We start from the raw sequence: 26,636 nt of genomic DNA, 5'->3' as shown, positions 1-26,636 counted from the left end.
CGGCGGGGCCGCAGGGGTAGGGCGCGCAGCGGGCTTGCGGGCCTGCCGCTGCCCCGCAGCGCTTCTGAGCGCAGGCCTGCCGCCGCGACCCGCGTTTGCTGTTGAGAGCAACTGTGCGTCAATGGAAATCGGGGGCTCCTTTTACGGGGAAAACGGTAATTAACTTTGTGCTTCCTTCTCGCTGCCTGGAAAATTAATTTTCGGCGACCCGGGCTCGATACAATCAAAACGTCTTTTCCTATCGGAACGCATAGGGAAAGAAAGTGCAGCGCTCCCCATCAGTCATTGATGGAGAGCATTCCTCTAGCAGGACGGGAGCGTGGGAAGGACCGGAGAGAGTAATGCTACCTCCATGCAGAAATGATTTAAAAGCTTTAAATAAATGTTACACGTAACATACACAACTTCTTGTCTATCATAAAAAGTAATGGACAAGGAAAGATCAATTGCCAGCGCTATAAATCAGATTCTACGTTAGGCTCATGCTATCCCTGCCGACCTTGGCTCTCGTAAGGCTTTACATCATCGCAGCTCTGATGGATGATGCACGTTTGCAAATCAATCGCTCCGTCAGATCTAACCCATCTCTGAAGCTGCCACGGGTGTCTCTGACGCGCTCGCACCCAGAGCTTTGTCTCCCTCTCGCTCCAGCCTGTTCTGGGTCTGGTTCTTTTCATTCTGCGTCCCCGCGTTGTCGGTGGCAGCGCGGGCTGAGCGGCGTGGTACCCAGCGACCTGGGCTGCAGCGTGCGGTGGTGACCACCTCTCTTTTCAGAACAGTGTTAACTTTCTTCTTCTGGTCCCGTTTGTACGCTCCAGGCCAACGTCCGTTCCTCTATAGCCCACCTGTAGTAACAAGAAGTTATTCAAGGTTCTAGCTTAAATCCTGTGTGGTTTAGATCACGTTTGTTTTGGGGGCGATGCTCTTTCCTGGACGAGCGTGTCTCGTGTTATAGCCAGAGGTGCATGTCTGCACAGTAGCTTCTCCGTGCCAAGTGACAGAAGTTCTTCAGTCCCTGACAGCAAAGAGCTGGAGATAATATTCAGGGATGGGAAGATGTAGTTATTTATTACCACTCAGATCCTTTTTATAACTTGGATATTTTATAATGGGTTCTTAAATTCATAGTAGGAAGTTACTTGATCCTCAAAGCTATAGAAAAGCCTTGATAAATCTTTGCTTAATTAGAAGCAAAATTCTTTTATAGCTGGTCTTGGGTTTGTGCCACATACGTTCTTAGCAGTGGATTATTGCAAACCAATACAAACATAGAAGCCTGTCTCCTGTAAGAGTGTATCTATACAACACCTATCTGTTGGTACCCAGTGTTCTTCTCCATGGCCCAGGTCACCGGAGAATAAACTGTACTACAGAATGCAGTGATCATTATCCCAGCCACGTTGAACGTGCACCTGGGGCTCGTCTGACCAACACAGGACCTCGGTTGCCGCAAGACAGCGAGCCATGAGTGAAGGCAACTCAAAGCTTTCACTTTTCTCTGGCCAGAGGAAGCCCAGAATAAACAGCAAAGCTTTCTGAGGCAGGTCTAAGTAGAGCTTAGGGATTAACTGTAAAGTCCCTTGTCCTGTGAAGCGCGTCCTTTAGTATTGGCGACGCAAGCTAATGGTCTCCACACTTTTCCCCCTGGTTTGACTTTCTTGTTCTTTTCTCTTAGCTTTTCTCCCAACTGCTCAGAGTATGTGGTAGACCGATACCAAAGCTAAATCTCTTATCTCACGCAGAGAGGACTTCAGCTAGGTTTTTGTTTTACAGGCATGAGTGCCTTAGCATAGCTGTCTGGTTTAGCAGTTAACTGTGACTTTCCTATTCTGCTTGGAGTGTTTTGCACTTCAACTGACGTCTCATAAAGACAGATCGTTTCATTAGGGACTAACTTGTCCAACCCAATTTGAAGCTTCTGTTCTGGGGGAAGTTGGTAATCTAATACTATTTTTTTGCAAAAAAAGAGACTTCCATGAAGCAGGGAGGAAATGGCTACTGAGGGCCAAAGCAGGCCAGTAACCTTTAGCAAAGACAAAATATGGTTCTTTGCAACCTGTGCTGTCATTATAGAAGTGAGAAAAAAATCTACTGGGAGCTATATATTGCTCTCAAGAGGAAGCACAGAGCCCAGGTGGACTTTGAGCTGTGGAGATCCAGCTCAGGGTACCAGGATGAAGCTCTGCTGAGTCACAGGAGTTTTTTTCAGAAGTCACTTGAGCAGACCCTGGTGAGAGATGTGGGTTTCAGGATATCCGGGATAATACACTGAAAATATTGGGAGCCTGGGAGCTTCCTACCAGTCCTTCTTGGTGAGAAAAAACACTGGAGCCGGGGAGTTTTAAGGTAGGAAACTTGATGGAAACTTGCCAACTAAGTTATGCCCAGGATTAAGAAGATGAGCTTAAGCGATTTGTTTATTTTTATCTGGCTACATATGCTTCCTGAGTACAGCCTTCATTCTGGCACCAGTGACAGTTAGCAGTACTGTTGTGTGCACGGGTAATTTAGGGCTTTACCTAGCTCAGAAACAAATTGGAAATGTAGGTATTTTCCAACCTAATCTTTAAAAATCGGAGTTTTGCGTCTCCAGACCCCTTTGAGCTTTCCGCCTCAGGCTTGCCACCAAGCGATAGAAGTAGATATAGCTGCAGTTTCAGGATCTGATTTGCAAAAGTTGCAATCTGTGCGAGATGTAGTTCTAGCAGAATAGAGGGGCAGGTAGCCATAGGATATCCTGTGTGTGGATTGAGAACCACCTCCTCTGCTGGTAAAATTCATAGTCATTCCTTGGGAGCAGTGCCACCGTTTCCTAGCCTCACGTCATCATTCTCTGGCTGTACCTAGTTTCTTGTGTAGATGAGCATTTTTGATCCTGTTCCTATTCAGGCATCATCCTAAATCCAAAACACAGCACTGTACCAGCTACTAGGAAGGAAATTAACTCTGTCCCTGCCGAAACCAGGACAGGCACTTACCCTTTAAATATGGCAGTTAGGTATTTTGTGCTTATTTCTCCTACTTTGAGCTGCACTACCTTCATAAAAGCTCTGCTATTACCGCACCACCTTCTGAATGGGATACGTTACTATCTCCTTGCTCGGCACTATTTTTTGTAAACGGTTTGAGAATAAATGCACGTGAGTGCTCATTGACTGAAGGCAGTGAATATCTAATCTAGACTTCCTTTTCCAGGTATTACCCATGCCTGCTGCCGGTTGTTTCAGAGTCCTGTGAGAATGCTGTGCTACACAGGTACCCTCTGTGCTTGTCAGCCAGCCCGTGCAGTATCCTGGAAGTCTTAGATTTAGTTCCTTTGTAGTCCCCTTGTCTTGTGTCGGAGGACAGGTAATCGCTGCAGGCTCCTGGTTAGCAATCCCTGTAAGCTGCGAGTTCTGAGAAGTCCTCACCTGCTGCTAATACCCGCTCTACATGTAGTCTAGAAAACAGCCAGAGGCTTCGGTATTTCCCTCGTCTCCCAATGTGACATTTCTCTCAAATGTGTGGGTCGCTCTTGCTTTCTTGAGATGGGAATTCATCCCTCGCATCTGGCTGTGATAACGTCTCAGAGGAACAAGCTGCTATTGTCTAACTTTTGTGTATTCAGAGTTGTGGAACTGGGATGGTCTGATGGAGGCAGTGTGACTGCTTTGGATCTGGACTAGTTGATAAAATGTTTTCTTGGTTCAGCCGAAGTGAACTGGGGAGCCATGTAAGGCAATAGGAAGTAGTTTCTTGGATGCAGGAACCGACCCAAATGGAGCTGTGATGGCATGAGTATGGAAACTGCTAAGTGCTTTGGAAGCTGGTATCTCCTTTGCTCCGGTTCTTTTGGCAAATAACATATGAAGGAATTAATCTAAGCAGTAATGCAGGCAGAGGTAAGTTTGTGATGACAGCAGACCTCATCTTTCCTGAGTGACGAATGTAGTCCAGGAGTTTTCTTTAAATTAAGGAAAAGGTTCTCGTTCACAGTGAACAGGTAAGGGTTCTTTATTTTTTCCATGCATTGAGTTGGAAGGTATCAGAGACCACAAGACATTCAGGGTAGCAAACTGAAATGCAGCTGCTGCTGGAGCGAGGATCTGGAAATCAGCCAGCATATGTCATTCTACTGCAAAACAGGGAGGTCTTACATTTCATCAGTTATGAAAGTGTTTGCTAGTATTGAGTGAAAACTTGCCCATCTTGTATTTTCAGCAAGTTCGTTTCATGATCTCTGCCTGAGTAGTGCTACATTTCAGTTGCAGAGTATGGCAGAGTGGCTTGGGGCATTCAGGATGTAAGCTACTAGTGAAATGAATATTAAATACACATCTTGGGCAGATCTTCCATCTGTTTTATAGTCTTCTGAAAAATCTGTATGGTCTATATGACAAAGGGCATGGTTTCTCTAAGAAGTAGGAAGGTCAGAGCTGATCCTGCCAGGTAGGGTGAAATGAGCAGCCTCTTTTAGGGGGACAGATTTCTTTACGATAAGCACAGATTTCTTTACTAGAGACTGGACGCTCATATGTCTCTCTTTCTCTTCTAGGTTTAACTGGAGTGAGCTGATCCCTCTGCGGTTATGGGGGAGGACCCTAGGCTTGCAGACAGAAAACTCACAGTTCCTCCTGGAAGGCATGCCTTTCCGCATATTTGGAGGTTCAATGCACTATTTCCGAGTCCCCAGGGAATACTGGGAAGACCGCATGCTTAAGATGAAAGCATGTGGCTTAAACACCCTCACGACGTAAGTGTCCTCACTCCCTAGGCTCTGTCACATGTACCTTGCAGCATCTCCCCTCTTCCACAGTCGTTGGTGGGATGCTGTAATTAATTCCAGTGGGCCATAACAATGTATTCCTGTACTTGTTATTACGAGAAAAGACACAGAAAAGAGTAGTGGGGACTCAGGTTTTCTTTAACCATCACACACTGCAGTATCCTCAAATACCGACAGGAACAGTTGTCTATCAGACATACTGGGAAAGTGCCTTCTTAGCGCTGACCTGATGAGGAAGGGTCAGGCTCTGAAACGGCTATTCAGCACGGCTGTGATTTAGAAATTGCTGTGGTTTGGAGAATGAAAGATACACCTAGAGAGAGACCACATTTGATGATCTTGAGAAACTCAGATATTGCAGAGTACAGGAAAAGAGTGCAACAAAGTAAGGGCTTGTCAGGAAAGTGAAAGAAAGGCACAAATAACATGTAAATGGACACTTGTAATGCGTACATGTAATCTCTGGATCTGTTACTGACTAACAAAGGGAGAGCATAGGTTTTTTCTGTGCTTCACAAGTGCAGTGCCCTTCTCAGCCCTTCACCGACACGGCTATTCAGCACGGCTGTGATTTAGAAATTGCTGTGGTTTGGAGAATGAAAGATACACCTAGAGAGAGACCACATTTGATGATCTTGAGAAACTCAGATATTGCAGAGTACAGGAAAAGAGTGCAACAAAGTAAGGGCTGTCAGGAAAGTGAAAGAAAGGCGCAAATAACATGTAAATGGACACTTGTAATGCGTACATGTAGTAATCTCTGGATCTGTTACTGACTAACAAAGGGAGAGCATAGGTTTTTTCTGTGCTTCACAAGTGCAGTGCCCTTCTCAGCCCTTCACCTCCACTGCCCTAACTCTGCATTTCAGGTATGTGCCGTGGAACCTTCATGAACAAGAAAGAGGGAAGTTTGACTTCAGTCAAAATCTGGATCTAGAGTATGTGGTACAGACAACTCTATTATTAAATACTCCTGTTCTGAGGGGAGGGTGTGTGTGTTGGTTCTGGATGAAGATGTCATTTCCAGCTTCTGAAGCAAAGCCTGTACCTTGATCAGGCAATGGAGACTCTCGTTTCTTCCCCTGCTTTCTGGAGTCCTGGGAACTTACAGGTTTAGTACCAATCCAGTGTAGTTGCTTCATCAAGCAATTCTCTTCTGGTTCTGGTACCTAAATTTCATGGTGATTGGTGTATTAGGAGTGTGTGGAGTAGGGATTCTGCAGTCAGACAATAATTACGCTGTCTGGATCTCTAGGGCCTTCCTTTCACTGGCAGCTAAAAATGGACTGTGGGTGATTCTGCGTCCTGGACCTTATATCTGCTCTGAATGGGACCTTGGTGGTCTGCCCAGGTAAGTGTGTAAATAGTTCGGTTGAGGCAAGCGTTTGGGACTGTGGAGAAAAAAACCAAAACCTCTGATCATACAGTCAAGCCTCCTTCAAAGATTTAGAATGGCTGGCTGTTAGATGGGATTATTTATTTCCTGTGTCCCCAAAGCAGGTGAACACCCATTAGGTTACTGAGCTCTCCTAAGCAGTACAGATAGTAAGCCTGGAACCAGAATCTTTTTTGAGCAGTTATTCTTTAAAATAGTAATTGTGTTATGGTATAATGGTTACGGCAAGAAAACAGAATTGGGGAAACCCATCTCCTACTGCTGTTGCAACTTGACTGTGTGTATAATATGAATAGTAGCATTTGCAGCTTGATGTAAGAATTTGCTTCATCTCAGGTCCGTTTTAAAAGTCCTACTAGAACATATGTACTATATGGCTGGCAGTAATAAAGACCCATAATTTTTCCAACCTCCTACTGCATTTTCTCCTAAAGCACACAGCTTGTTGGTAAGAGGCTTTGAGAGCCGAGTTGAATACGTCAGCATTGAGACTTGCCTGGTTACTAGATCCCAGTGGAACCCATGCCAGGTTACATACCGCTTGTTTTCCTTACCTTCACAGAGCATAAACCTCAGTGGAGACACTTGACAAAATTTGGGGATTATTTCTTTTAATCTTTTCATTTTTCAGAATGCCCTGCCTTTGACATCAGAGAGTTCAGGTGCAGAACTGCGAAGGTGTGTCAGGGACTTACTCACGAGAGCATGGCTACTTGTGAGCAGGGGCAGTAGCTAGTTCTACGTTAGATTGTAAGAAGTGCATACACATCACCCATGTGTTTTTTTATCAGACAGATAAAAGATTCTGATAAAGAGCAACAGTGCTATTCTCATTTTACAGATAAAGAGGTGATGATTTTGTAAACCCACCGAGCTGCATGTAGCATACAGGAGTTGAGTCTTTCAGATCTCTGGAAGCGCTATTAGTTAATGCCTCCTTTTGCAGAGACAAGGAACGCGCAAGCTTACTCTGCTTAAATTGTTACAGCAGTACATTGTTCTGCTCTTAAACAAATTGCCCTTTTCTGTGTTAACCCCAAACCAGCGAACTAAGTCTTGTAAATTAGCAGTAGAAACCGTGGGAACAATTACCGGAAGCTTTGTTTTGAGCGATGATTGGGGGTTTTATGAGGGAGCACTTGGTTGTAGAGTGCCCTTGGGGGTGCAGGGAATTCCAGAGTAACCTTTACAGTGGTAAGTTTAGCTCTCGAAATCTTATTGGGAAAGTTAATGAAATGAGCGTGGGCCCAAAATACAGAACAAAAAGAAGGGGAACTGCTTGGCAATTGTAGTCTGGACTCATTTAAAAGTATGAGTGGTAGATAGCCTCATATGGTGTCATTCACTGACTCACGATGTTGTCCATACCTGCACTGCAGGCTTAGCCAAGTGACACAGAAAGATCAATGATTCCTGCCCAAATGTGACTTGATGTCAGTGGGTGGTGTTACCTCTGGCAGCCTTGACTGGACAGGAGACTAATAGATTCTGTTTGCTGCTTTTCTCACAGCTGGCTACTGCAAGACCCAGAGATGCAACTGAGGACAACGTACAAGGGCTTCACAGAAGCTGTGGATGCCTATTTTGATCATCTAATGCCTATTGTAGTCCCTCTTCAGGCAAGTACAATCCATTACCCTCCCCGTCCACAAGTGGGGACTGTCTGCACAGATGAGTGTGAGCTCTGTGTAATGGCAGCAGGTTGAAGCAATAACAAATCTACCAGCTTCGCTTTAGGAACCAGTATGGACTGTAGTTGTCAGTGTCAGCTCTCCAGATCTAGCCGTTTGGTTATGCATAGACGTTGGGAGGACGAGAGGGTGGAGCTGAGTCCGTCTGAGACTCGTGCACCTTTCCTGCAAGCCACTGCCACTGTGATTTCGGTCCCTCTGATTAGAAATCACGGTGAACAACTTCTCCCTTTTGTTTTCAACAGTATAAGAAAGGAGGCCCCATCATTGCAGTGCAAGTGGAGAATGAATATGGTTCCTACGCCAAAGACCCAAACTACATGACCTATGTTAAAATGGTAATGTTGGCACATTTACGTGTTTCTGTGGTGAATCTCTCTCATAAACCACCTTCCTTATAGTATTTTCTTTCTTCTGAATAACTTTTGAGCATGGCTTCAGAAACTCTTGAAAGCATCAGTGCATAATCTAGCTGCATTTCCCTTGATATTTCTTCCTGGAGTGGAAGAGATGGCATATGATCCTGTCAGTACCAATAAGCCTGCGTGTCTTATTAGTATGTCTTCTAGAGAAGAGGGTGATAGGGAAATGGGGGAGTATCTGTAATACATAGCTGGCCTTGAAGAAGCTGCCTCTTGCTGGTCCTGTTTTGCTTCTTTTAGACAACATTAGAGAAAGGTTTCTCTTTGTCTCTGTTGACTTTCCTGGGAGGAGGGTTTATGTGAACAAGCCACCAGCACACTCCTAAACTTGGGTAATCTGGAGCTCAGCATCAGGCAGGTTAATTTGCCTAATGCCTCCTTTACCCTTGTCAAACAGAGACTAGACTGTGCCCTGGCTCCGGCCTCTGAACTGAATGATAAAGAGTTGGCCAGTGCCCAAGGAGGCCAGGTTATCCTGGTGGATCTAACACGAGTCTGACCTGTTCATTTGCCCCTAGTACAATTGCAAGGCAGACAGTTAACAAGATCTGCAGGTTCTTACAAGGTCTTACAAGGTTTGCTGTTTAATTTCTTCTCACTGAATGCTTAAAAGTGTTGCTGCACGTGAGGGAGGTTACCCATCCAGTGGTGTGTATGTGCTATAAATTGTATGTTCCCTGCTCTTCTGGTACAGCATTATCAGATCCTTCTGAAACCCTTTGGGTACCCCAGCTTTGCCCTGAGCACCCTGAGGTTAGCTCTGGCTCAGGTTGTCCTATTGCTCAAGGGATACAGAGGCTCTTCAACCAAATAAATCGCGTGGCAGGAGTCCTAATCTGCTTAGAGTAATGCCTGCTCCTGCACTAACTCCATCTCGTGGAGTGATTTAACATTGCTTAGAAGGTTAAATATGAAGTGTACATACAAACTAGTTAAAGAGTTAATTGCCAATCTATCTGAACTGATAATGTCAAAATTGTCTGTTATTTCTACATAGTTTCCTTCCCTATGTGCCAACAGTGGCAAGCATATAAGCAAACGGCTTTCAGAACCCTAAACAAATGGGGCATAGAGACTGTTGTGTTGGAACAGCGTGCAGATTCGGTGCTTGCTTTTCCATATCTCAGTGATAAAAGAGCTTGTGACGTTTCACAGACTTATCAGAACAGGTAATGTTTACTTGCCAGGCCTGTGGGTGTGTTTTTGCAGTGCTGTTTTGTCATATTCTGGTATTGTGTGCAAGTTAAATCTGAGGAAGTATATTATAGTGGTTAAAGACGAAAATGTAGGAAAGCAGGATTTGCAGGGCTTCCGTTTTGGTTGGAGTGGGATCTAATGTGAGGCGGAGCTCCTAGTCTTTGTTCTGGTTTGGGCCTTGAGCTTTGAATGTGGCAAGCTGATTAATTCACATCTGCATCTAGCATATATGACAATGTTGCAATCTTCCTGGAATTAATATACCCATTAAAAAACCCCCACAACTCACACAAAACCTGAAATTCCTGTGCTTATCTCACTCTTTTGGGTGCAGTGCCTTTGTCTAGGCCATGAAAGGGTGTATTGACACCTCCCTCCCCACACAGTACATGAGCTGGGATTAGCTGAGCACACACCTGTGTCTGCCTCAGACGTTGTTTCTATTCCTGGTTTCTCTGCTGCACCCTGAAATCCTGTAATGCATTTCAATGTGTAGCAGCTCTCTGCTGTTTCTCCATTTTGCACTTATATTCAAAAGGACGGGAAGAAACTTAGTATTAAGGCAGTGCTCAAAGAACTATCTTAATAAAATTTGTTAGAAATTCCGGTTCCCTCAGTAGCTGAATTTTGTCAGACACCAGCATCTGTTCAGGTATCCATTTAGTGATGATAGGTTGATAAACTAACCAGGTTGTCTTAACTCTGAATTGGGTTTGTCTTTAAACTCTGTGTTGTAATGCTTCTGTAATGTAGACTGTGTGCAATGCTCAAGTCTACCGTGTGCACAGGCTGTGTAGGCATGTGCAATATGCAAAGGTTTCTTTAAACACACAACAGACATTAACTGGTTGGTGCACATGACATGGGTAACTCCTGTGAGAGCTGATACGTCTTTATCACCATTTTACAGTTAGTAATTTAGAATTAAGAGACTGAAGGCTTGTTTTCAAAGCTCCTTGAAGCTGAAGGAGTGACTTCCAATGCAGGTACAGTGAAAAGAGGGGTTAATTTGGAACTAGGATTTCCTAACCTCTCCTTCAAACATCAGTCACTGTTCTGTAAAAAACATCTGTAAGAGAAAAATCCTAATGGGACGAACCTTGTGTGTGCATATGCCTTTTAAAAACCTTAGAGTGCTATTTCATACGGTGCTGTGATATTGAAGAACCAGTAAATTCATTCAGACTTGACTATTCAAGAACATAGGTACCTGAGCTGTCCTGTGATGGCATTCACTGGCAAACCAGCTATTTTCTCCTTTCAGATTCCATTGTTAGTCAGGAAGGGTGAGCTGCTTTTCTTTTTCTTCTTCCACCTGAAGCCCTCTTTTGATGGAAAGCAGTGAAGCTATTTATTAAACTGATCTCAGAAGAAGAAGATAAAATCCTGAAGTTTGATGCATCAGTGAGAAACCGATCCAGCTTTCTAAAACAAAATAAGATTTTTCAGTTGTCTTTAAGCTGGAAAAAGTAGACAGGGAAGCTTCAGGAGGAATGGGAGATATCACAGGAATAACATTTCTTACCAAGCCATTACCAGTCTCAAGCTATCCCAAGAGAAGGTGATAATGTACTTTAATGCTTTAATATCCTGACAAATACTAAACTCAGGCTGTTAACACAATGGCTTTTCCTCTTTCTAATTTAGGCCCTGTTAAACAGAGGGATTGTGGAATTGTTAATGACCTCAGACAACAAGAACGGGCTGTCATTTGGCTTAGTGGAAGGAGGTATGTGCTTGTAGGAGAGTAAGGTAAGACTGTGTTCTTTGTCTGGGGCAGCTGATGGAACGTAGCCTTTGAATGAGAGCAGTAGGCTTCATTCGCTAAGCTGCACCCATTAACTGTATTCTGTTTGTGGTAGGAGCTTCAGCCACAGAGGAGGGACCCCCTTAGCTGGGTGGTATACACACAGAACAAACCCAGTCCCTTCCCAGAAAGGTTTAGTGTGTTTTTTTCCAGCGTAAGGTGTAACACAGTGATAGCAGGATGGCTCCATGGGGAGGCAGCCTCTCTGCTTTCAAGGACATTAAGCCTGTGCAGACTAAATACCTTGCTGCCTTCTGTCTAGTATTGGGCATCTGTACTTCCCAACGAGGTTAGTCAAGAGATGGCAGCACCTAGCATTTCTTGATGTTGTTTCCACCAGATTACAAGGTTGAAAATACTACTTCTTATTGCTTCATTTGAATATGTATTAAACAAGTACCTCAGCAATTACTAATAGTAATAACTTATTCTTAAGATACCTGCTTTGCAATTAAAAAGAGAAGAAGAAAGTCCCTCAAAACCTAGCTTCTGAAATCTAACATTCTGTAAGTTTAGCAGTAGTTTCCGGGGCAGCCCTGTCTTCTCAGTGAGCTTGCTCTGGGGTGTGCAGCCTTTTGTAGGTAGGTAAAGGAGGGTATCAGATGTGCATAATGCAAAAGGATGTCCATTTTCCCTTTCCCTTTTAAAAAGTGTAATTCTATTAAGAGTTTAAAAATGCTGCTTAGCACCTCTCCTGCTTTTCAATGTGAAGAAATGGAGGTACAGCTGTTTGAGTTTCACTGTGCCCTAAATCTGACTGTTTGGGGCATAGCGCGATACTGATTTTCAGATTTCCAGATCCAGTTCAGCTGAGACTGGCCTGTGATCTCTCCTGTGTTTCTGCCAGTTGCCTGCCTGAGTAGTAATTGCTCCCCTGAATGAAGTGTTTGCAGGGTGCAGTCTTTGAGTGCTCCTGTCATCACTCAGTCGTAAATACAGCTAATTTTCTAATCTCAGGCATGAAGATGATTAGAAGAAAAGAATTTTCCCTCCTTTTTTTCCACCTCTTATTTTTATTCCAAAGTATGAGAGGGACAAATTCAATAACTCTGAAGTCCATGGGCCTTCACCAGAGCGGTGGTCTTCTCAGTTGTATTTTTTTGGTGTGCAGCAGTTTCCAGCCTTGACCACATAGAGTCACTCTCTCCCTGCCAGCAAGCTGACATGTGGAAGGGCTGGTGTGGAAATCCCTGTCTAGCCCTCACCATCTTCTGTGGGAATGTTTACTGCCTCAGAGCTCGTTCTTGTTTGGAGTTGTCTTTTCCAGCATGTTGCATGCCAAGACCTCTTTGATACCAGTTTGCCTCTTAGATGCCATAACAATCTGCTCGTTAGAGTCAACATGTCAAGTAATCAGATGCGTGGAATAACTAGGGCTCAAAGCGGAATAAGAGCAAGGTGGTTATGAAAGCGCTAAAGGAGAGAGAACAAAATCCACTGTAGAAATGCGTTAAGAAAATAGAATACTCCAGTATGGAGTCGAAAACTAATGCAGTGATTCTGTGATTTTGTTTGTTCTGTTCATCAGTGGTGTATTGATTTCTTTCCAAGAAGCATTTGTAGGTTCCTGTTTATGCCAGGAGTAGTCAGTCTGGTGCTCTGCAGAGAAAACTAACTGTTGTAGAAGGACCTGAGACTACAGCACTGTAGCCCTTGTTCAGTGGCTGCAGCACATTTTCAGGGGATGAGGAGGAAAGCTTTTGTTGTCGTGGGTCCCCTTCATGCTCATAGGTAGAGTGGGATGTCCCATGCTGTAGGGAAAAAATCTCGGTCAGTCTCAGAATACGTGTGCAGCTCCTGCGATCTTCCTCCCTTCACAGGCACAGTCAGTGGCAAGAATCCCAAACCAATGTGGTACAGCCCTTCTGGGAGCTGATGGGTGACAAAATAAAACCTCTGGTTTCCCTCCAGGCCATGGCTAAAGCACCATGGTGGAAAGCTGCGTGTATGTGAAAACTACCTGCTGTGGAAGGGACGAATAAGGCTTTGGGGACTGGTTTTCCACACTTTTACACCATTTTCAATGGTGTGCTGCTAATCTGCATGAAGAGCAGAATTGAGCATGTTTGCCTTCAGGATTGCCAACTAATGTATTACATCAATGCTAAATCCATGTTTGATTTTGTTCTCCCACCATGTTTGCCTGTGCCAAATTCTTCAGCTCAGCACACTACATAGGTCAGCCTATTAAAATCAAGGTATAAATAGTGACAAGTGAGCTTTTGCTTCTGTAAGTATTCTGTTTGAAGTGCTCTGTCTGACACAACTAGGGCTGGATTTGATACCAGCTCTCTTGTAAGAAGTCAATTTTTAATACAGAATCATATTGTTGCTCCTGCATTTTCAAAGTTTCTTGGGAGAAATATCATCAGTGTGACCAAAAGCTAGAAAAGTATGAAAATAGTTCAAACGTGTACCAGGGGCTGGGACACAGATACCAGATTAGTGTCTTCTAATGCATCAGCTCCTGCAGACAGGTCCTCCCACTCCAGTGCTTGAAGATCATGCAGCGACTTTTGCTATACATGCAGCACACACAAACTAGTTGCCAGTTCCCCCATGCTGCACGGGGCAGAAGCACAGATAAGTCTTCCAATTACAATTTCTATCTGCTTCACTTGTACTGTGGTTTCTCTCACCCATGCCCACAGACATGACAAGCTGTAAGATATTGCCTGGGTGGCGATTCCTGCAGCTAAAGCCTGGGAGATCAGTGTGGCATCCAGATACGACTTTCTAATCATAAGTTTGCTTTTATGTGGTGCCTTTTATCTGAGGATCTCCAAGTGCTTTACAGCCTCTAATTAAAGCTTGTCACACCCCATGAGCTGTTCTGATGCTCTTTCTTTCTAGTATCTCTGAATGTTAGAGCTAAAAAGATGGCCTGCAAGTATTCCACTGTGTGCTGCAGTCCAGTCAGATTCTGCATACTAAGTGAAGACTTTGATGGGAAATTTCCGAGGAGGTTGTATTGGCGGTTCAGAAGGTGTTCCGGTTCCCCCTGAGCTTGTGCTGGGCTGGTGCCTAAGGAGACGGTCCCCTAGGCATTTTGTACATGTCTAAATTAATAAAAACTTCTTCTTTTCCCAATAGCACTTGCCACTGTTAACTTTCAGAAACTGGAACCTGGGCTACTGAAATATCTGGACACAGTACAGGTAAGATGCAGAAAAACTTCGTTCACCTAGATTTTCCAGGACAGCATTAGAAATGAAGCACTGATAATCTGGTTTGGTTTTGTGTGTTGGTTTGGGGTTCTTTTTGAACAAATGTTTGGGCTTCCTTCTCATTAGGCCAAATCCTTCTGGAATCAGTGAAAATACTTACCATGATGTCTCTGGAAAGTGAAGGTTTTAGGCATGCTGTTATCCAGCACCTTCTTAGAGGCTTTCCATTCAGCTGTGCTCTGTGGTCCGTGTTTAGCCATTAGGAGTTAGATTTCTTCACACTTTCAAGTGTTGATACCCAGTAGCATCCTACTTTGCAACTGTCAGACCTCTCTCTTGAAGTTCAGTCATCTTTTTCCCAAACTCTTTTACCCTGATGGTGTGGATGCCGTCAAGAGCATGTTTGAAAACTGTAGTCTTCAAATGCTGGGTGCTGATCTACTGCAGTTCTTTCAGGGTACACTGTGATGGGTGTTTCAGTTATCTCCAATACTTCATATTCAGTGTAGATGTGTAAAGTTATATTAATGGCATGCTGTGCAGAAGAGAGCATTGGCTCCACTAGGCATTTGGTCCTGTTTCTGCTAGGACCTGCAGCAGAACCGATCAGAGGAACACTTTGATTTCAGATACGCTTCCACAGTAACTTCACAAAACACCTTCCACACAGTGCAGTCCCACGCTCTTCCTGCCTTCTCAGCAGCCCAGCCTACCTGGCATTAACAGTGCTCACTGCAGAAAAGCATACAAATTTAGTGTGTTGCTTCAGCGTCTTTAAGGCCCTGTGCTGTCGGACATGTGAATCAGGGGTAGGGAATTGCCTAATGAACACCTGATGCGAAAGGGATCTTGATTGTGTGATGCGGGAGTACTGAGCGAATAACAAGTTTTGCTTTTTAGTGACAGGTTCTCTCTCTTTGCATCCTCCGTCCTCTTCTTTCCCTGTTGCTCTGCTTGCTCCAAATGTCAGCCTGGAAAGCTGTGAACAACTGACTTCTGCCCCCGGCTGTGATCGATTCTCTTCTGATCTCTTCCCTTGGCTTTTGCCTGGACTGTGAAAGGAAACCTTGCTGCTGACATGCTGAACATTAAATCCTACCACTTTAATTTGTTTTCTTTTCCTGTACAGGCAAAAGAGGCTCTGCTGCATGTGCTTTCGCCTTCTTTAGGTCTTACAAAATTCCCCAAACCCTGCAAACGAACAGAAGGCGGCACCTTCCCCACCAACTGAATACATAAATGCAACATGGCCCAATAAAAGCAGCTCCTCCTTTGCCACACTTGCTAATTACAAGATCGGAAGCCTGTCATTCATATTTGTAAGGATTATGAAGCTATGTTATCTTTTCCTTGTTATGGTCTCTTATTCCAGAGGGTGATAAAACTCCTTCTTTGACTAGTTTACTGAGGACAGATTGATTAAACATATTTCCCAGAGCTGGACTGAACCTGGAACGATTAGATTATTACAGGCACCTGCAGTTGTTTTCTCCTAATGAAACACGAGTTTCTTTAGTGCCACTTATCTTGTTCATTTCATGTGGCATCAGATAAAGCCCCTATCAAATAAAGGACAAAATTGCCTTGACTAGAAATAAATACCATGAGCAGGGAGTGCCAGCCAGGCTGAGCACATGTTGTCCTGTCCGGTGTGATGGGGCTGGGTAGAATTCTACAGGACCTAAGGGAGCTGGCAGGCGGTGACAAATGGGAAGCAATTGCTCTGTGTGCAGAGCCTTTTTAATGAAGACCTAATTCCTGCAAAGGCTAATTCTTTTCTGCCAACACCATATGCGGCATTAAAAAGACATTAAACTGCTAAGGTCTGCTGTTCCCACCTTGGCAAGCATTGGCTGCAGTGCACCTGCAAACTCTCAGCTGGCAGTAGTGTAGCTGATAAGCAGACATTTATAAATGTATATTTCTAGCAGAAGCTAAACAGTGACAGTTGGTTTGTCTTTTTGCTACAGCTCTACCAAACAACAGTATCTAAAACTGTTTGGTATCACCTGATTGTGTGCCGTGGTTTTTGCTTTGTGCCTAGCAGGGTACTTCTCTGCTTTTCCTGCCTGTTCTGGGCCCACAGCATCTTCTTCCTCACTTGTTCAGAACTCCTTAGCTGCCTTTTTTTATGCCAACTTGAGAAGAAAACACTCTTGTAAACCGTGTCGCCAAACTGCATTTGAACAATGCTTCTCTAGAAAATAGGGATGAGTGCAAGATAGGGATAAATAGTGCAAGACTGCCCTGTCTCCGTTTTAACTCTTCGGTTTTGTTTTGATACAGAGAGGTCAGCCAAAGATGGTCATGGAGTATTGGACCGGATGGTTTGATAACTGGGGAGGCCCTCACTATGTCTTTGATGCAGACGGTGAGCACCATATACTGTTCTTGTAGATAAGGGAGTTTATTGCTTGGCAAACAGTCACAGGAAAATGACACACAACTTCCTCAAATTTTCTGTCCTGCTGCAACCTTTGCTTTGTGTAAGTCTTTGTAAATGAATAATCTCTCAGTGAGTGGGTCACATTGCCGTGCCTTGGATTTTCTTTAGTAGTGTTAGTAAACAGCAGCTCTTTTTAAAAAAAATTAAATTTTTTCTTTTTATTCGTCAAAGAGGGACTCTATGGGCTGTGCAGAGAGCCAAACATCTTAAGATATTAGTGTCAATGTGTCCTAAGGCCTCGAGCTACTCTATGTTGATTTTAAAAATGCAGCCCAGTGATTTAAATCATCTCTTTCACCTCCTGAGCTAACCTAAATCCTGTGAAGACTTTATTTGTATTTTGTAAAAACATCACAAGTTTTATGAAACCTGCATCATAATGAACACTTGTGTAGTGAATAAACACTCCTCATTAAGAGAGGATTATTTTACCTTTTGTGGGCATATGGTGAACTTAAGCCTTTTGCAAGTATAGCACCTTCTGAAAAGTATCAGGTTTTTTCTAGTTTAAAAGCTCATTAGGAAGGAAGACAAGTACTAAAAAAAAAAAAAACAACAACCCAAGAACCTCCGGAGCATCTAAAGTACAGTGAAAACAGAGCTATATAAGACTATTTATTTTAATGACTCCCTCATCCTCCTGCAATTGTCTTTGTAATTGGGTCACTGGTGTGTTTAGGAGTCTGATTGAGTAGTCCCTAAAACTCTTCTGCTTAAAAGCAAAATTCCTGCTCTAGTACATTAGCTTTACCCTTTTTCACCTATAGGAGAGGTATATTTGAATGTATGAATATCTCCCGATATGTCAGCAGACGTGCTGCCCTTACTGAGGGCAAAATACAAATCACAGTACAAATCACTGTAATTACACAGGCGTGACTGACTGACAAGGCCCAGAATGTTTGTGTCTACTTTGAATTACTGGACGAGTGTTAGCCTAGCTTCTTGGTCTGTGGCCTTCCTGGCATTGCCCTTCCTTTACAGAAATGGTGAATACTGTAGCAAGCATCCTCAAATTAGGAGCATCCATCAATCTCTACATGTTTCACGGAGGCACCAACTTTGGCTTCATGAACGGTGCTTTGGAGGCTGACGAATACAAGTCAGATGTCACCAGTTATGGTGAGTTTTCTTTCACTGCCTTGCCCACGCACCTATTGTGAGAGTGCAGCTCAAACTCCCCTTTGGGCTAGTTACAGTTGACAGAAGCATTGAGAAATGATCAGTACAACCACTTTGTCATGGAGAGACGAGTTGGAACATAGCTCGGAAGCAAATGCCTGTTTAAATGGGGGTTTACATTAGCGTTTCCTATTTCCAGACCCACTCCAGGATGTGGAGGAGCCCCTCATTCTGAACTGGGAATAGAAGTCGCAGATGGTGACTTTGCTTCATGTTATCTCCATGCTGGCTCTTCTTTCTAGGGAAGATGGTGATCCAAGATACAGTTCTGTTTTTTAATTTTACCAAGTCAAATTGTACTGTAAAGCTCTTTTCATCCCAACAGCCCTTTGTTAAAATTGTTAATTGTTGACTTTATCCTGTGTGAAATTCTGAATATGTGCAAATTAGATGTCTAAAAGTATGTTGCTCCTTGGTGAGTGGCTCTTCTCCAAATTAAGCAACTCTATGCTTGTCTAGCTACATTGACACAGACAAAAGTGTACAGGTTTCCATAACATAGCCAGTGCCAAGAAAATTGTGTCTTGTGCTTTTACTTCTTTGATGTCAGTGTACATGAAGGCTGTCCCAGAGCTGCTGTATGTTTTTTAAAACATATGTGCTGCTTTTTCAGATTACGACGCTGTGCTGACAGAGGCTGGAGACTATACATCCAAATTTTTCAAGCTCCGACAACTCTTCAGCATGATCATTGGTAATTATAAATCCAAGAACTAAAATACTGTTCAACGTACAGTGTTAAATCAGAGACTTGTTTAAACTGGCCCTTCTGCTGGAGCCCTGTGACTCTGGTTGGTTGACTGCTGGGTGCTTCTTCCAAAAGTTGGGAGGGAGAACCGAAGGAGGTCTGGAGTGGCCTTAAATCTGTGTTGGCTTTTTGCATCTGAAATAGTTGTTCCATCTTTCTCTTTCTTTTTGCATCACAGGCCAGCCTCTTCCTCTCCCTCCCGTGATTGAAAGCAAGGCATCATACGGTGCAATCCTGTTGCATCAATATATCTCTCTCTGGGATGTGTTACCATCTCTTTTACAGGTAGTACTACCAATTTTAATGCATCGCAGTACTAAAAGGCATCACCTCTTACGTGGAAAAGACAATTAGTGCACTGGCTTGTTATTCCACGAGGATAAGGTTGGGGAATGTTTTGTCAAGGATATGCAAAGGAGGCAAATCTTTTATCTCACCTGTTTTACTGCTACTTCTGTTCTCTTGGACTTCCAGTTTTGCAAGTCCTTGGCTCCCTTTTCTGGTACCTTGTCTTCATTGCTGTAGCTTTCATTGAGTCATAAGGTAATTCAGGTTGGAACAGACTTCTGGAGTCTTACAGGGTAAATGTAACCTGTGGCAGAGTGGAACACCTATCTTAAATGAATTGCCTCTATGTGGCCTGTCAATGCTGAGAGGCCACTTCTGCCGTTAAATTTGTTTCTCCTTTGCAGCCCATTAAGTCAGAGTTTCCTATTAACATGGAGAATCTACATCTAAATGATAGCAGTGGGCAGTCGTATGGATATGTGCTCTACGAGACTGTCATATTTGGTGGTGGACATCTGCATTCAAGGGACCATGTCCGTGACCGAGCACAGGTAAGGAGCAGAGGGCAACTGTGACTACCTTCAGTAGATGTAAATGCTTTGGTCTTGGCAGCTAGGCAGGAAGTGGGTCAACCATGAAGGAAAATGTGAAGTTTTAGATTAGAAGTGTGATTTGCTCTTTTCAGTTCTCAGCTAAGCCCCAAACCTTATCATTTGTAAATCAGCTTGAGGTTCCAGTCTACTAAAACTTACAATATCTTTAAACATGAGAATATTGAATGTTCTGAGAAATGTGATTTTTTTTTTTCCCCACTTAGACTGAATCAGTGACACAGTTACGGACGCAGAGTTCTAGTTTCAAGTAGAGACAATTTCCTCCCCAAATACAACTTCAGTAACCTATGCAACACATGATTATAGTATAATTGATGAGAAATTGCTCTCCTCTCTTGTGCTCTGTTCTGCAGGTGTTTGTTAACACCATGTATGTTGGTGAGCTGGACTACAACACAGTGGAGCTCTCCCTTCCTGAAGGACAGGTAACCAACTGGAGATTGCTCACAGCAATAGTATATGGATAACAGAACCAAGACCACTAAAGAGGCATAGCTCTCAAGAAGGCACCTCCCACCTAATCCATTTAGCTGGTATGGTAGCCTGACACAGGGAATGGTTGTTATATCCTAATTAGACACTATTTCACTAGTGAAATACAGTGTGATTTCACTGCCAAGTTACTCTTTGTGACTGAGAAGTGGTTTTTGAATACTTTTCCATGGAGAAAATTCAAGTCATTGTAGTCCTTGCTGCACAAAATTTGCCAGCCTTCCTGCCGCACCCACAACTGTAGACAGCGAGTACCAGTACCCTGTTTGGGCAGATTAAGTCCATGTAGGCTTCATCTTCCTTAGCACAAAGCAGGTTTTAAGGGGGTTTGGGGGCTTTTGCACCTTTTGGGTCTCAAATGAAATGAGGGGGAATGTCTCTCTTTAGCTCTGAGAGTAGTCTTACCATAGCAGAAGTTGGCAATAAGACTAGTATATTGAGTGAATGCATGTCAACAGAGCTGTTCATGGCTCCTAGGAGTAGGTGAGTGGGTGGATATACTAGTTGTTCTTACAACCTGTGGGAGAGCTGTATGACAAGCGTGTACTGTGTCAAACTCCGTTTCTGGCTCTGTGGGTGATATCAAAATGGTACTTAAAAATTCAACAGAAAAAAAAGAAAACTTTTATGAAAAGGCTGAGAGTTCCTCAGTGGCATAACTATTTGCAGTAGCTGAAAGGTACGGGGACACTGTTCTGTCACATAATCCAGAACTTTAAAGTAAACAGATAAATTGCAACTGCCAAAGGTATTGGTGCCACCTCCCCTCTTAATCACCTCTACTGACCTCTGTTAACCAAGCATTATGGCTGATACAGCACATGCTGCGCACTGGTCCAGCTGATGCTCTTCCTTTTGGTTTTTTTTACAGGGATTCAGGCAGCTAAGACTCTTGGTAGAGAACCGCGGTCGCGTCAATTATGGCCTGGCATTGAATGAACAGAGGAAAGGTAAGTTAAGAAGTTCTTTGCCCTCAAACTGTCCTAGATAGTTCCCTGAGTTTAAACACTGTAGAACTGTCTTGTGTACTTTACACAGAACCAAACTGAAAACCCAATACAGCTATCATAGTGTTAGCCAAGACTACCATCTGGGAGTCAGTGGAAAATGGTATGACGGAAGGAACTTGTTAAAAAACAGAGTTCGTCACCCCCTGTCTGGAGTGATCGTAGATGAAAAGTAGTGGCTGTTTGATGGCTTGCATTAAGGCTCGTATTTTATAGGGGTACAACTAAACCCAAGGCCATCAATGAATCTTATTCTGCTCTAGATTTGCTAGGTGATGTTAGGGTACCCTTTCTCTTGCTCTGTGAGCATGTTACTTCACAGGGAGAGAAGGAAAATACCTTTTTTAATCTGTGTTTTCCCCTGGGGGTTTGATATTGGAGGATCACAACATTTAAAAACTCACACAATATCAGGAGGAATGAATTACATCCTGTTGAGCAGAATTTACTAAAATGTTCAAGCCTATCACATACAGTTGTGGAGCTGGAAGAGGTCGAAACCCCAGGATTCTATTTTAGTGGGGAACTGTATGCAAAAACTATACAAAATAGACTAATGGAGTTAGGCACGTGATTGTACTAATTTTATTTTACTACAGAAGAGGTGCATAAAGCCTTTGTGCTGCTTAGGCAGTCTCAACTGCAGTCCTGTAAGCAGGAGGCTGGATTAGGACCCAGGCTTTGCCTGCTACATGGAGAATAACTTTATCTAACAAGAGAGTGCTAAAGGTAAATTACTTATTAAGGTGTCTTAAGATCCTTGGATGAAAAGCACTGGATCAGCACTGGACATTAGTGCTTGCCCGTGTTATATTTTGCTGTGCCTATTAGAGAAGTAACTGATCTACTGCTTTAAAAAAATCGCTACATGGACAGCTAACTAAAAAACAACAATAACAACAAAACCCCATCTGCTGCGTGTGCCAACAATGTTTTCTGCTTGGAGGGTGTTTAACGACTTGGTGAGTTGAAGCAAAGAAGAGAGCGGAGAGGCCAAAGTATAGTAATGTTCCCCACTCAATCTGGATGAGCAATGGGACCATATGGACTCTAATTCCATTGCAGAATGTGGCTGCTTTCCATCTCCTGCTGTTCCTCGCATTCAAAGAGGAAAATCTATCAGCTTTAGCTGTTTTTCAACTCTTCATTACCCCCATTGCTCTTGCAGGCTTAATTGGTGACGTCTTCTTGAATAAAACCCCCTTGAGGAACTTCAAGATTTACAGTTTGGAGATGAAACCTGGCTTCATGAAAAGGTTTGTGGGATTTAAAAATTTTTTCTTCCTCATTTGAAACCAACTGTTTACCAGCAGTACAAAATCTAATAGGTAGCAGTTAAATGTATCAGAAAGGCAACACAAGGTAAAAGTACGTAGGTGGATTTTTGCACCGATAAGTTCCTTGCTGATACCTTTGCCCAAAATAGTGCAGAAAATGGCGCCACTTTATCCATACCATTAGTTAGGGGTGGAATGTATTTCCACTGTGGATGATTTACAGACTTCCTCGCAGCCTGTACAGCAGGGTTAGATTGGGTAGGTAAAAGCACGGCTCACCCAGAGGGGTGGGTCCCAACACACCCACATGTTGGAGAAGTTTGTGTGTTTTAGCAATATGGCTGATATATTTAGTAATTCAAACTTGCAAGGGACGGATTAATTCTAGGAAGCTACTAATGGTACATTAACAAGTCCAGATGGCTTCCTCTCTTTTAAGTTATTTTGCTTTAATTCAAGAAAGACTGAAAAAGAAATCTAGCAGGGGTAAGTCACAGAGCCTCTGTTAGTAGATATAGAAAACCTTAGCAAATGTTTAAGGCAACAGATGCCCTGTGGACTCTGGCCACAATCCAGAGAGACTGTTTTCAGTTATGTTGTTAATACCAAAAAGAAACACGTGTGCATCCCCCCAGATATCGCAGCTCCCTCATTGTGTGTAGGAAGGAGAGAGAGGCCATGTTAAACTGAAATGGTTTTTAAAAGAAAAAAAGTCTACATTTTGAAATTTCTAAGGACAATCTTAACAGGTGCTGGGGGGCTACTTGAAGGATTCTTATTGATGGGGTAACTCACAGGTAACCTTTGCCTGCAGGGTTTTAGAAGAATATTTCCAGTGAGGAACATTTAAAGCAAGTGAACTGCCATGCCCAAACAAAAGCAAGATTAGTCAACAGTACAATCAGTTACTGGCAATTGACCAGTAGCAATGAAATACAATCAGCTTACAGTCGCTGCGTAGGAGGATGGAGCGCATGGTATTGTGAAAGGAATTGTCGTAGGCTTTTAGTTGAATAATTCAGTAGCAGTCAAGCTGCATTGGATCAATAACTTCCCTGAATCCAAGAGATGCAGTTCATAGGGGTCAGAAGAAACATGTTCTGACAGAAGCTCAAGGCTTCTGTGGGGCTTCTACACTCCTTATTTTCTCTTCTGTTTGTCCCCTGCTCCCATATTGTTGCCATAGGTAAGAAATAATGCCAGATTGCCCCTAATTACTGCAGACTTGCAAGGATGTGCTCATGTTCCTCGAAAGGAATGTGGGCAGGAATGTCTGGTTTAAATCCTATCAGTTCTGCAGGTTTTCCTTTAGCCTGTGCAAGCCACATGCATTTAAAGCTTGCACCATGGCACTGTCATATCTGAAGGAGGATGGGCACTTCAGCAGCCAATATGAGGCAGAGATTTTTACGTTGCTGTAAAGTATTAGAGATGGTGATAGCCCCATATATCCTTTTCTTGTACCAGAAACTGGCTTATCAGTGATGTGGCAAGCATAGGATAATGAAGACTGAGACATGTTACCACCACTACACTTATCTTAAGTGGAGGGGATAGATCAGCTAGGTGCTTGCCTTGAATGTTTACAGGAGATAAACATTTCATCCCTTTGCAGCATGAGGAATATTACCTTTAGGCCCTACCACTAGAAAGCAACTGCTTGACATTTCAGGCATGCAAGGGAATAGCAATCTTGTAACAACATCCATCTGCCATTGTAAGCAGGGGTTTTAAATGATCTTGAGACCAGTATTGTGTCACTCAGTGCTGCCTGGTGCTTCCCTGCTGTATTTGGTCATTCTCTTACAGCTTGCGACATATTGCTGGATGGAGTGCAGTCCCAGATTACTTTGTGGGTCCGGCTTTTTTTCGTGGAAGGCTGTGGATAGAGCATCAGCCACAGGACACTTTCTTGAAGCTACAGGCAAGTCCTGGTTTTCTTTCCCCCCTATTTTTTCTCAATCAAGATTTTTAAAAAGCTGGTTAGAGAGACACTTGTGTAATAGCTCTGACTGAGCTCTGTCTTGTAGTCTGTAGTTTTCTAGTTTTCCTCTGATCTTGGAGAAAGAGAATTATTTTGAGGGTGTAGAAGTCTTCTCAAGCTGGCAGGTAATCCTGTTCAGTCTGTAGTGGTCCTGATGGGAAAACATGTGCAATACTGACCCTGCAGAGCTGCTAATGAACAGTTAGTCTTTTTTATTGACATACAAATGCTATTTCTTTTCTAGTTGCAGAGGAGTAATGGGCACAAAAAACAAAGGAGGCACTAGTTTAATCACTACCTCCTCAATGTGATACAGAAAGAGTCACTTCTTTGTAGACATGGCATGAGAGTTAGCGTTCACATCTTCCTTCTGTGGAAGAACGCTGCTCTTGCATAGAACTTAAGATGAGATATTAAGTATTATTAAACTTCCTCCTCCAATTTCATTCCCTTAGAGCCAAGGTTCATGCCAATCATACTGCTTGCTTTTCCATTTACGCTTTGTTGTAAATTATGCTAGTCAGGAGCAATACAGTATTTCTGTCACCTGGGAAATAGGTGAGGGGAGATATTCTATGCTTGGGAAGAAATAAAGATATGTCTGTTCAAAAGGATGACGTTTCCTGTACAAGCATGAATCATGAATTGCACATTTTTGAAAGCTTTATCCTTTTAATTAGTACATTAAGGATAACTCCTGTTCAACAGGGCTTACTTAAATGTTCATGGCTTTAGGGAGTTGCACAGGGTAAGCAAGCAGAAAACCTGCAGAAAGCGGCCTGAAAGAATGCAAGTGTGAAAGTAGACTTAGTTTCCTGTGGGGATGCTAACTAGGCAATACAGCTGCATCAGTAATTCTGTGTACTGTCTTGATTCTAGGGCTGGGAAAAAGGAGTTGTGTTTGTCAATGGTCAGAACCTGGGCCGTTACTGGAAAATTGGACCTCAGGAAACACTCTACCTTCCCGGCCCCTGGTTATGGAAAGGGAGCAATGAGGTGAGAGGCTTTGGTGGGATTTCTCATTGCTTGTTTGTATTATTAAAGATCCTGCTCTGAGTCATGTCCCAAAGACATATACAGTATATTAATCACCTATCTCTAGCTGAAAACCAGCACAATAGAGAGGAAGGAGACTGTCATCTCCTAAGATCTGTGAAAATTAGGGAAGGTGCTGCTCTAAAGCTGACTATGGCTCTGACAACCATTAAGACATGACGAGGATGGCAGCTAAACTTCAAAGCACTGCATCAAGTTCAAAATCAAGATAAACCTGATACGATGCTGGTTCATTTTCTGCATCATGTGGTGCTGAAGAAGAATCACAGTTACTGTTCAGACTCACATTGATTGATCTCTTTAAATGATGCTTCCTTCCCCTGCTGTGATCGTATGCCTTTTCCTCCTAAAAATATTTAAAGTAACTCAGCCTTTGTACGAAGGAACTTTATATATCCCTCTCTTCTGCAGATTGTCATTTTTGAAGAACGCACTGCAGGACGGATAATACAATCTGTCGACATACCTTATTTAGGAAGGACCCAGTACGTGGACTGATGAGAGCTTCTTTCCCATGTTTGGTTCATCTTGAATATTCCTGGTTGCATGTCTGGGGACACGATGGCCCAGGCACTTGGGCATGTTAATTTCCGCTAGACCCAGGTAAAGGATTTGCTTTTTGACAGTAAGTTCAGAAGAGAGAATGGGCCCCAAAGGAACCAGAGTCCATTGTTTCATAGATGGATGCGGAAGCTCATCTCCCTGCACTACTGAGGACTCACAGCTTGGATGGCCACGCATGATGTTATGGACCGCCTGGTGAACATGGGGGAGTAAAAAGGTGCTGGAGGCAGGAGAGAGAGAGAGAGACTAAGAACTGAAGCCATCCGAACTGAAAGCTGAGCTCAGTTCTCCAGTGACTTTAAAAATGTGTTATTACTGGCTTCCTTGTTTTTATAAGTAGATAGGGAGAAAATAGTTGGTGACCATGTGAGTAACCAGGTGTGGAAAACCATTTTGTTGTGCTTCCAGGCAGAATTTAGCAACTCGCTCTGCAAAGAGGCCATTACTTGTTCACTTGTTGGAAGCCAAGTTGGTTGTCAAACGACTTTAATTTGAGCTTTTTTCCCACTAAGGTTTACTACGGAGGTTGTCTC

At 43.3% G+C, this 26,636-nt stretch overlaps 1 protein-coding gene across 1 annotated transcript in view; it reads left to right on the top strand.

Moving 5' to 3' along the window:
• GLB1L2 (galactosidase beta 1 like 2) overlaps window positions 1–26,636 on the top strand; it is a 27,944-nt gene extending 1,308 nt beyond the window's left edge. The window contains exons 2-20 of the mRNA XM_009281300.1: window positions 3,196–3,255; window positions 4,535–4,732; window positions 5,635–5,703; window positions 6,021–6,116; window positions 7,672–7,780; window positions 8,098–8,190; window positions 11,119–11,200; window positions 14,372–14,436; window positions 16,732–16,816; window positions 17,876–18,013; window positions 18,687–18,767; window positions 19,000–19,106; window positions 19,514–19,660; window positions 20,077–20,148; window positions 21,087–21,165; window positions 22,391–22,478; window positions 24,309–24,423; window positions 25,363–25,479; window positions 25,951–26,636. Of these exons, the coding sequence (XP_009279575.1) occupies window positions 3,196–3,255; window positions 4,535–4,732; window positions 5,635–5,703; window positions 6,021–6,116; window positions 7,672–7,780; window positions 8,098–8,190; window positions 11,119–11,200; window positions 14,372–14,436; window positions 16,732–16,816; window positions 17,876–18,013; window positions 18,687–18,767; window positions 19,000–19,106; window positions 19,514–19,660; window positions 20,077–20,148; window positions 21,087–21,165; window positions 22,391–22,478; window positions 24,309–24,423; window positions 25,363–25,479; window positions 25,951–26,037 (1,888 nt within the window). The 3' untranslated portion in view covers window positions 26,038–26,636. The remainder of the gene's footprint in view (window positions 1–3,195; window positions 3,256–4,534; window positions 4,733–5,634; window positions 5,704–6,020; window positions 6,117–7,671; window positions 7,781–8,097; window positions 8,191–11,118; window positions 11,201–14,371; window positions 14,437–16,731; window positions 16,817–17,875; window positions 18,014–18,686; window positions 18,768–18,999; window positions 19,107–19,513; window positions 19,661–20,076; window positions 20,149–21,086; window positions 21,166–22,390; window positions 22,479–24,308; window positions 24,424–25,362; window positions 25,480–25,950) is intronic.

The sequence above is a fragment of the Aptenodytes forsteri genome, unplaced genomic scaffold, assembly GCF_000699145.1.
Source record: "Aptenodytes forsteri isolate BGI_AS27 unplaced genomic scaffold, ASM69914v1 Scaffold324, whole genome shotgun sequence".
In the NCBI taxonomy this organism is placed as follows: domain Eukaryota; kingdom Metazoa; phylum Chordata; class Aves; order Sphenisciformes; family Spheniscidae; genus Aptenodytes; species Aptenodytes forsteri.
The sequence above is the reverse complement of the archived record's forward strand: the minus strand, read 5'-3'. Positions and strand labels throughout refer to the sequence as shown.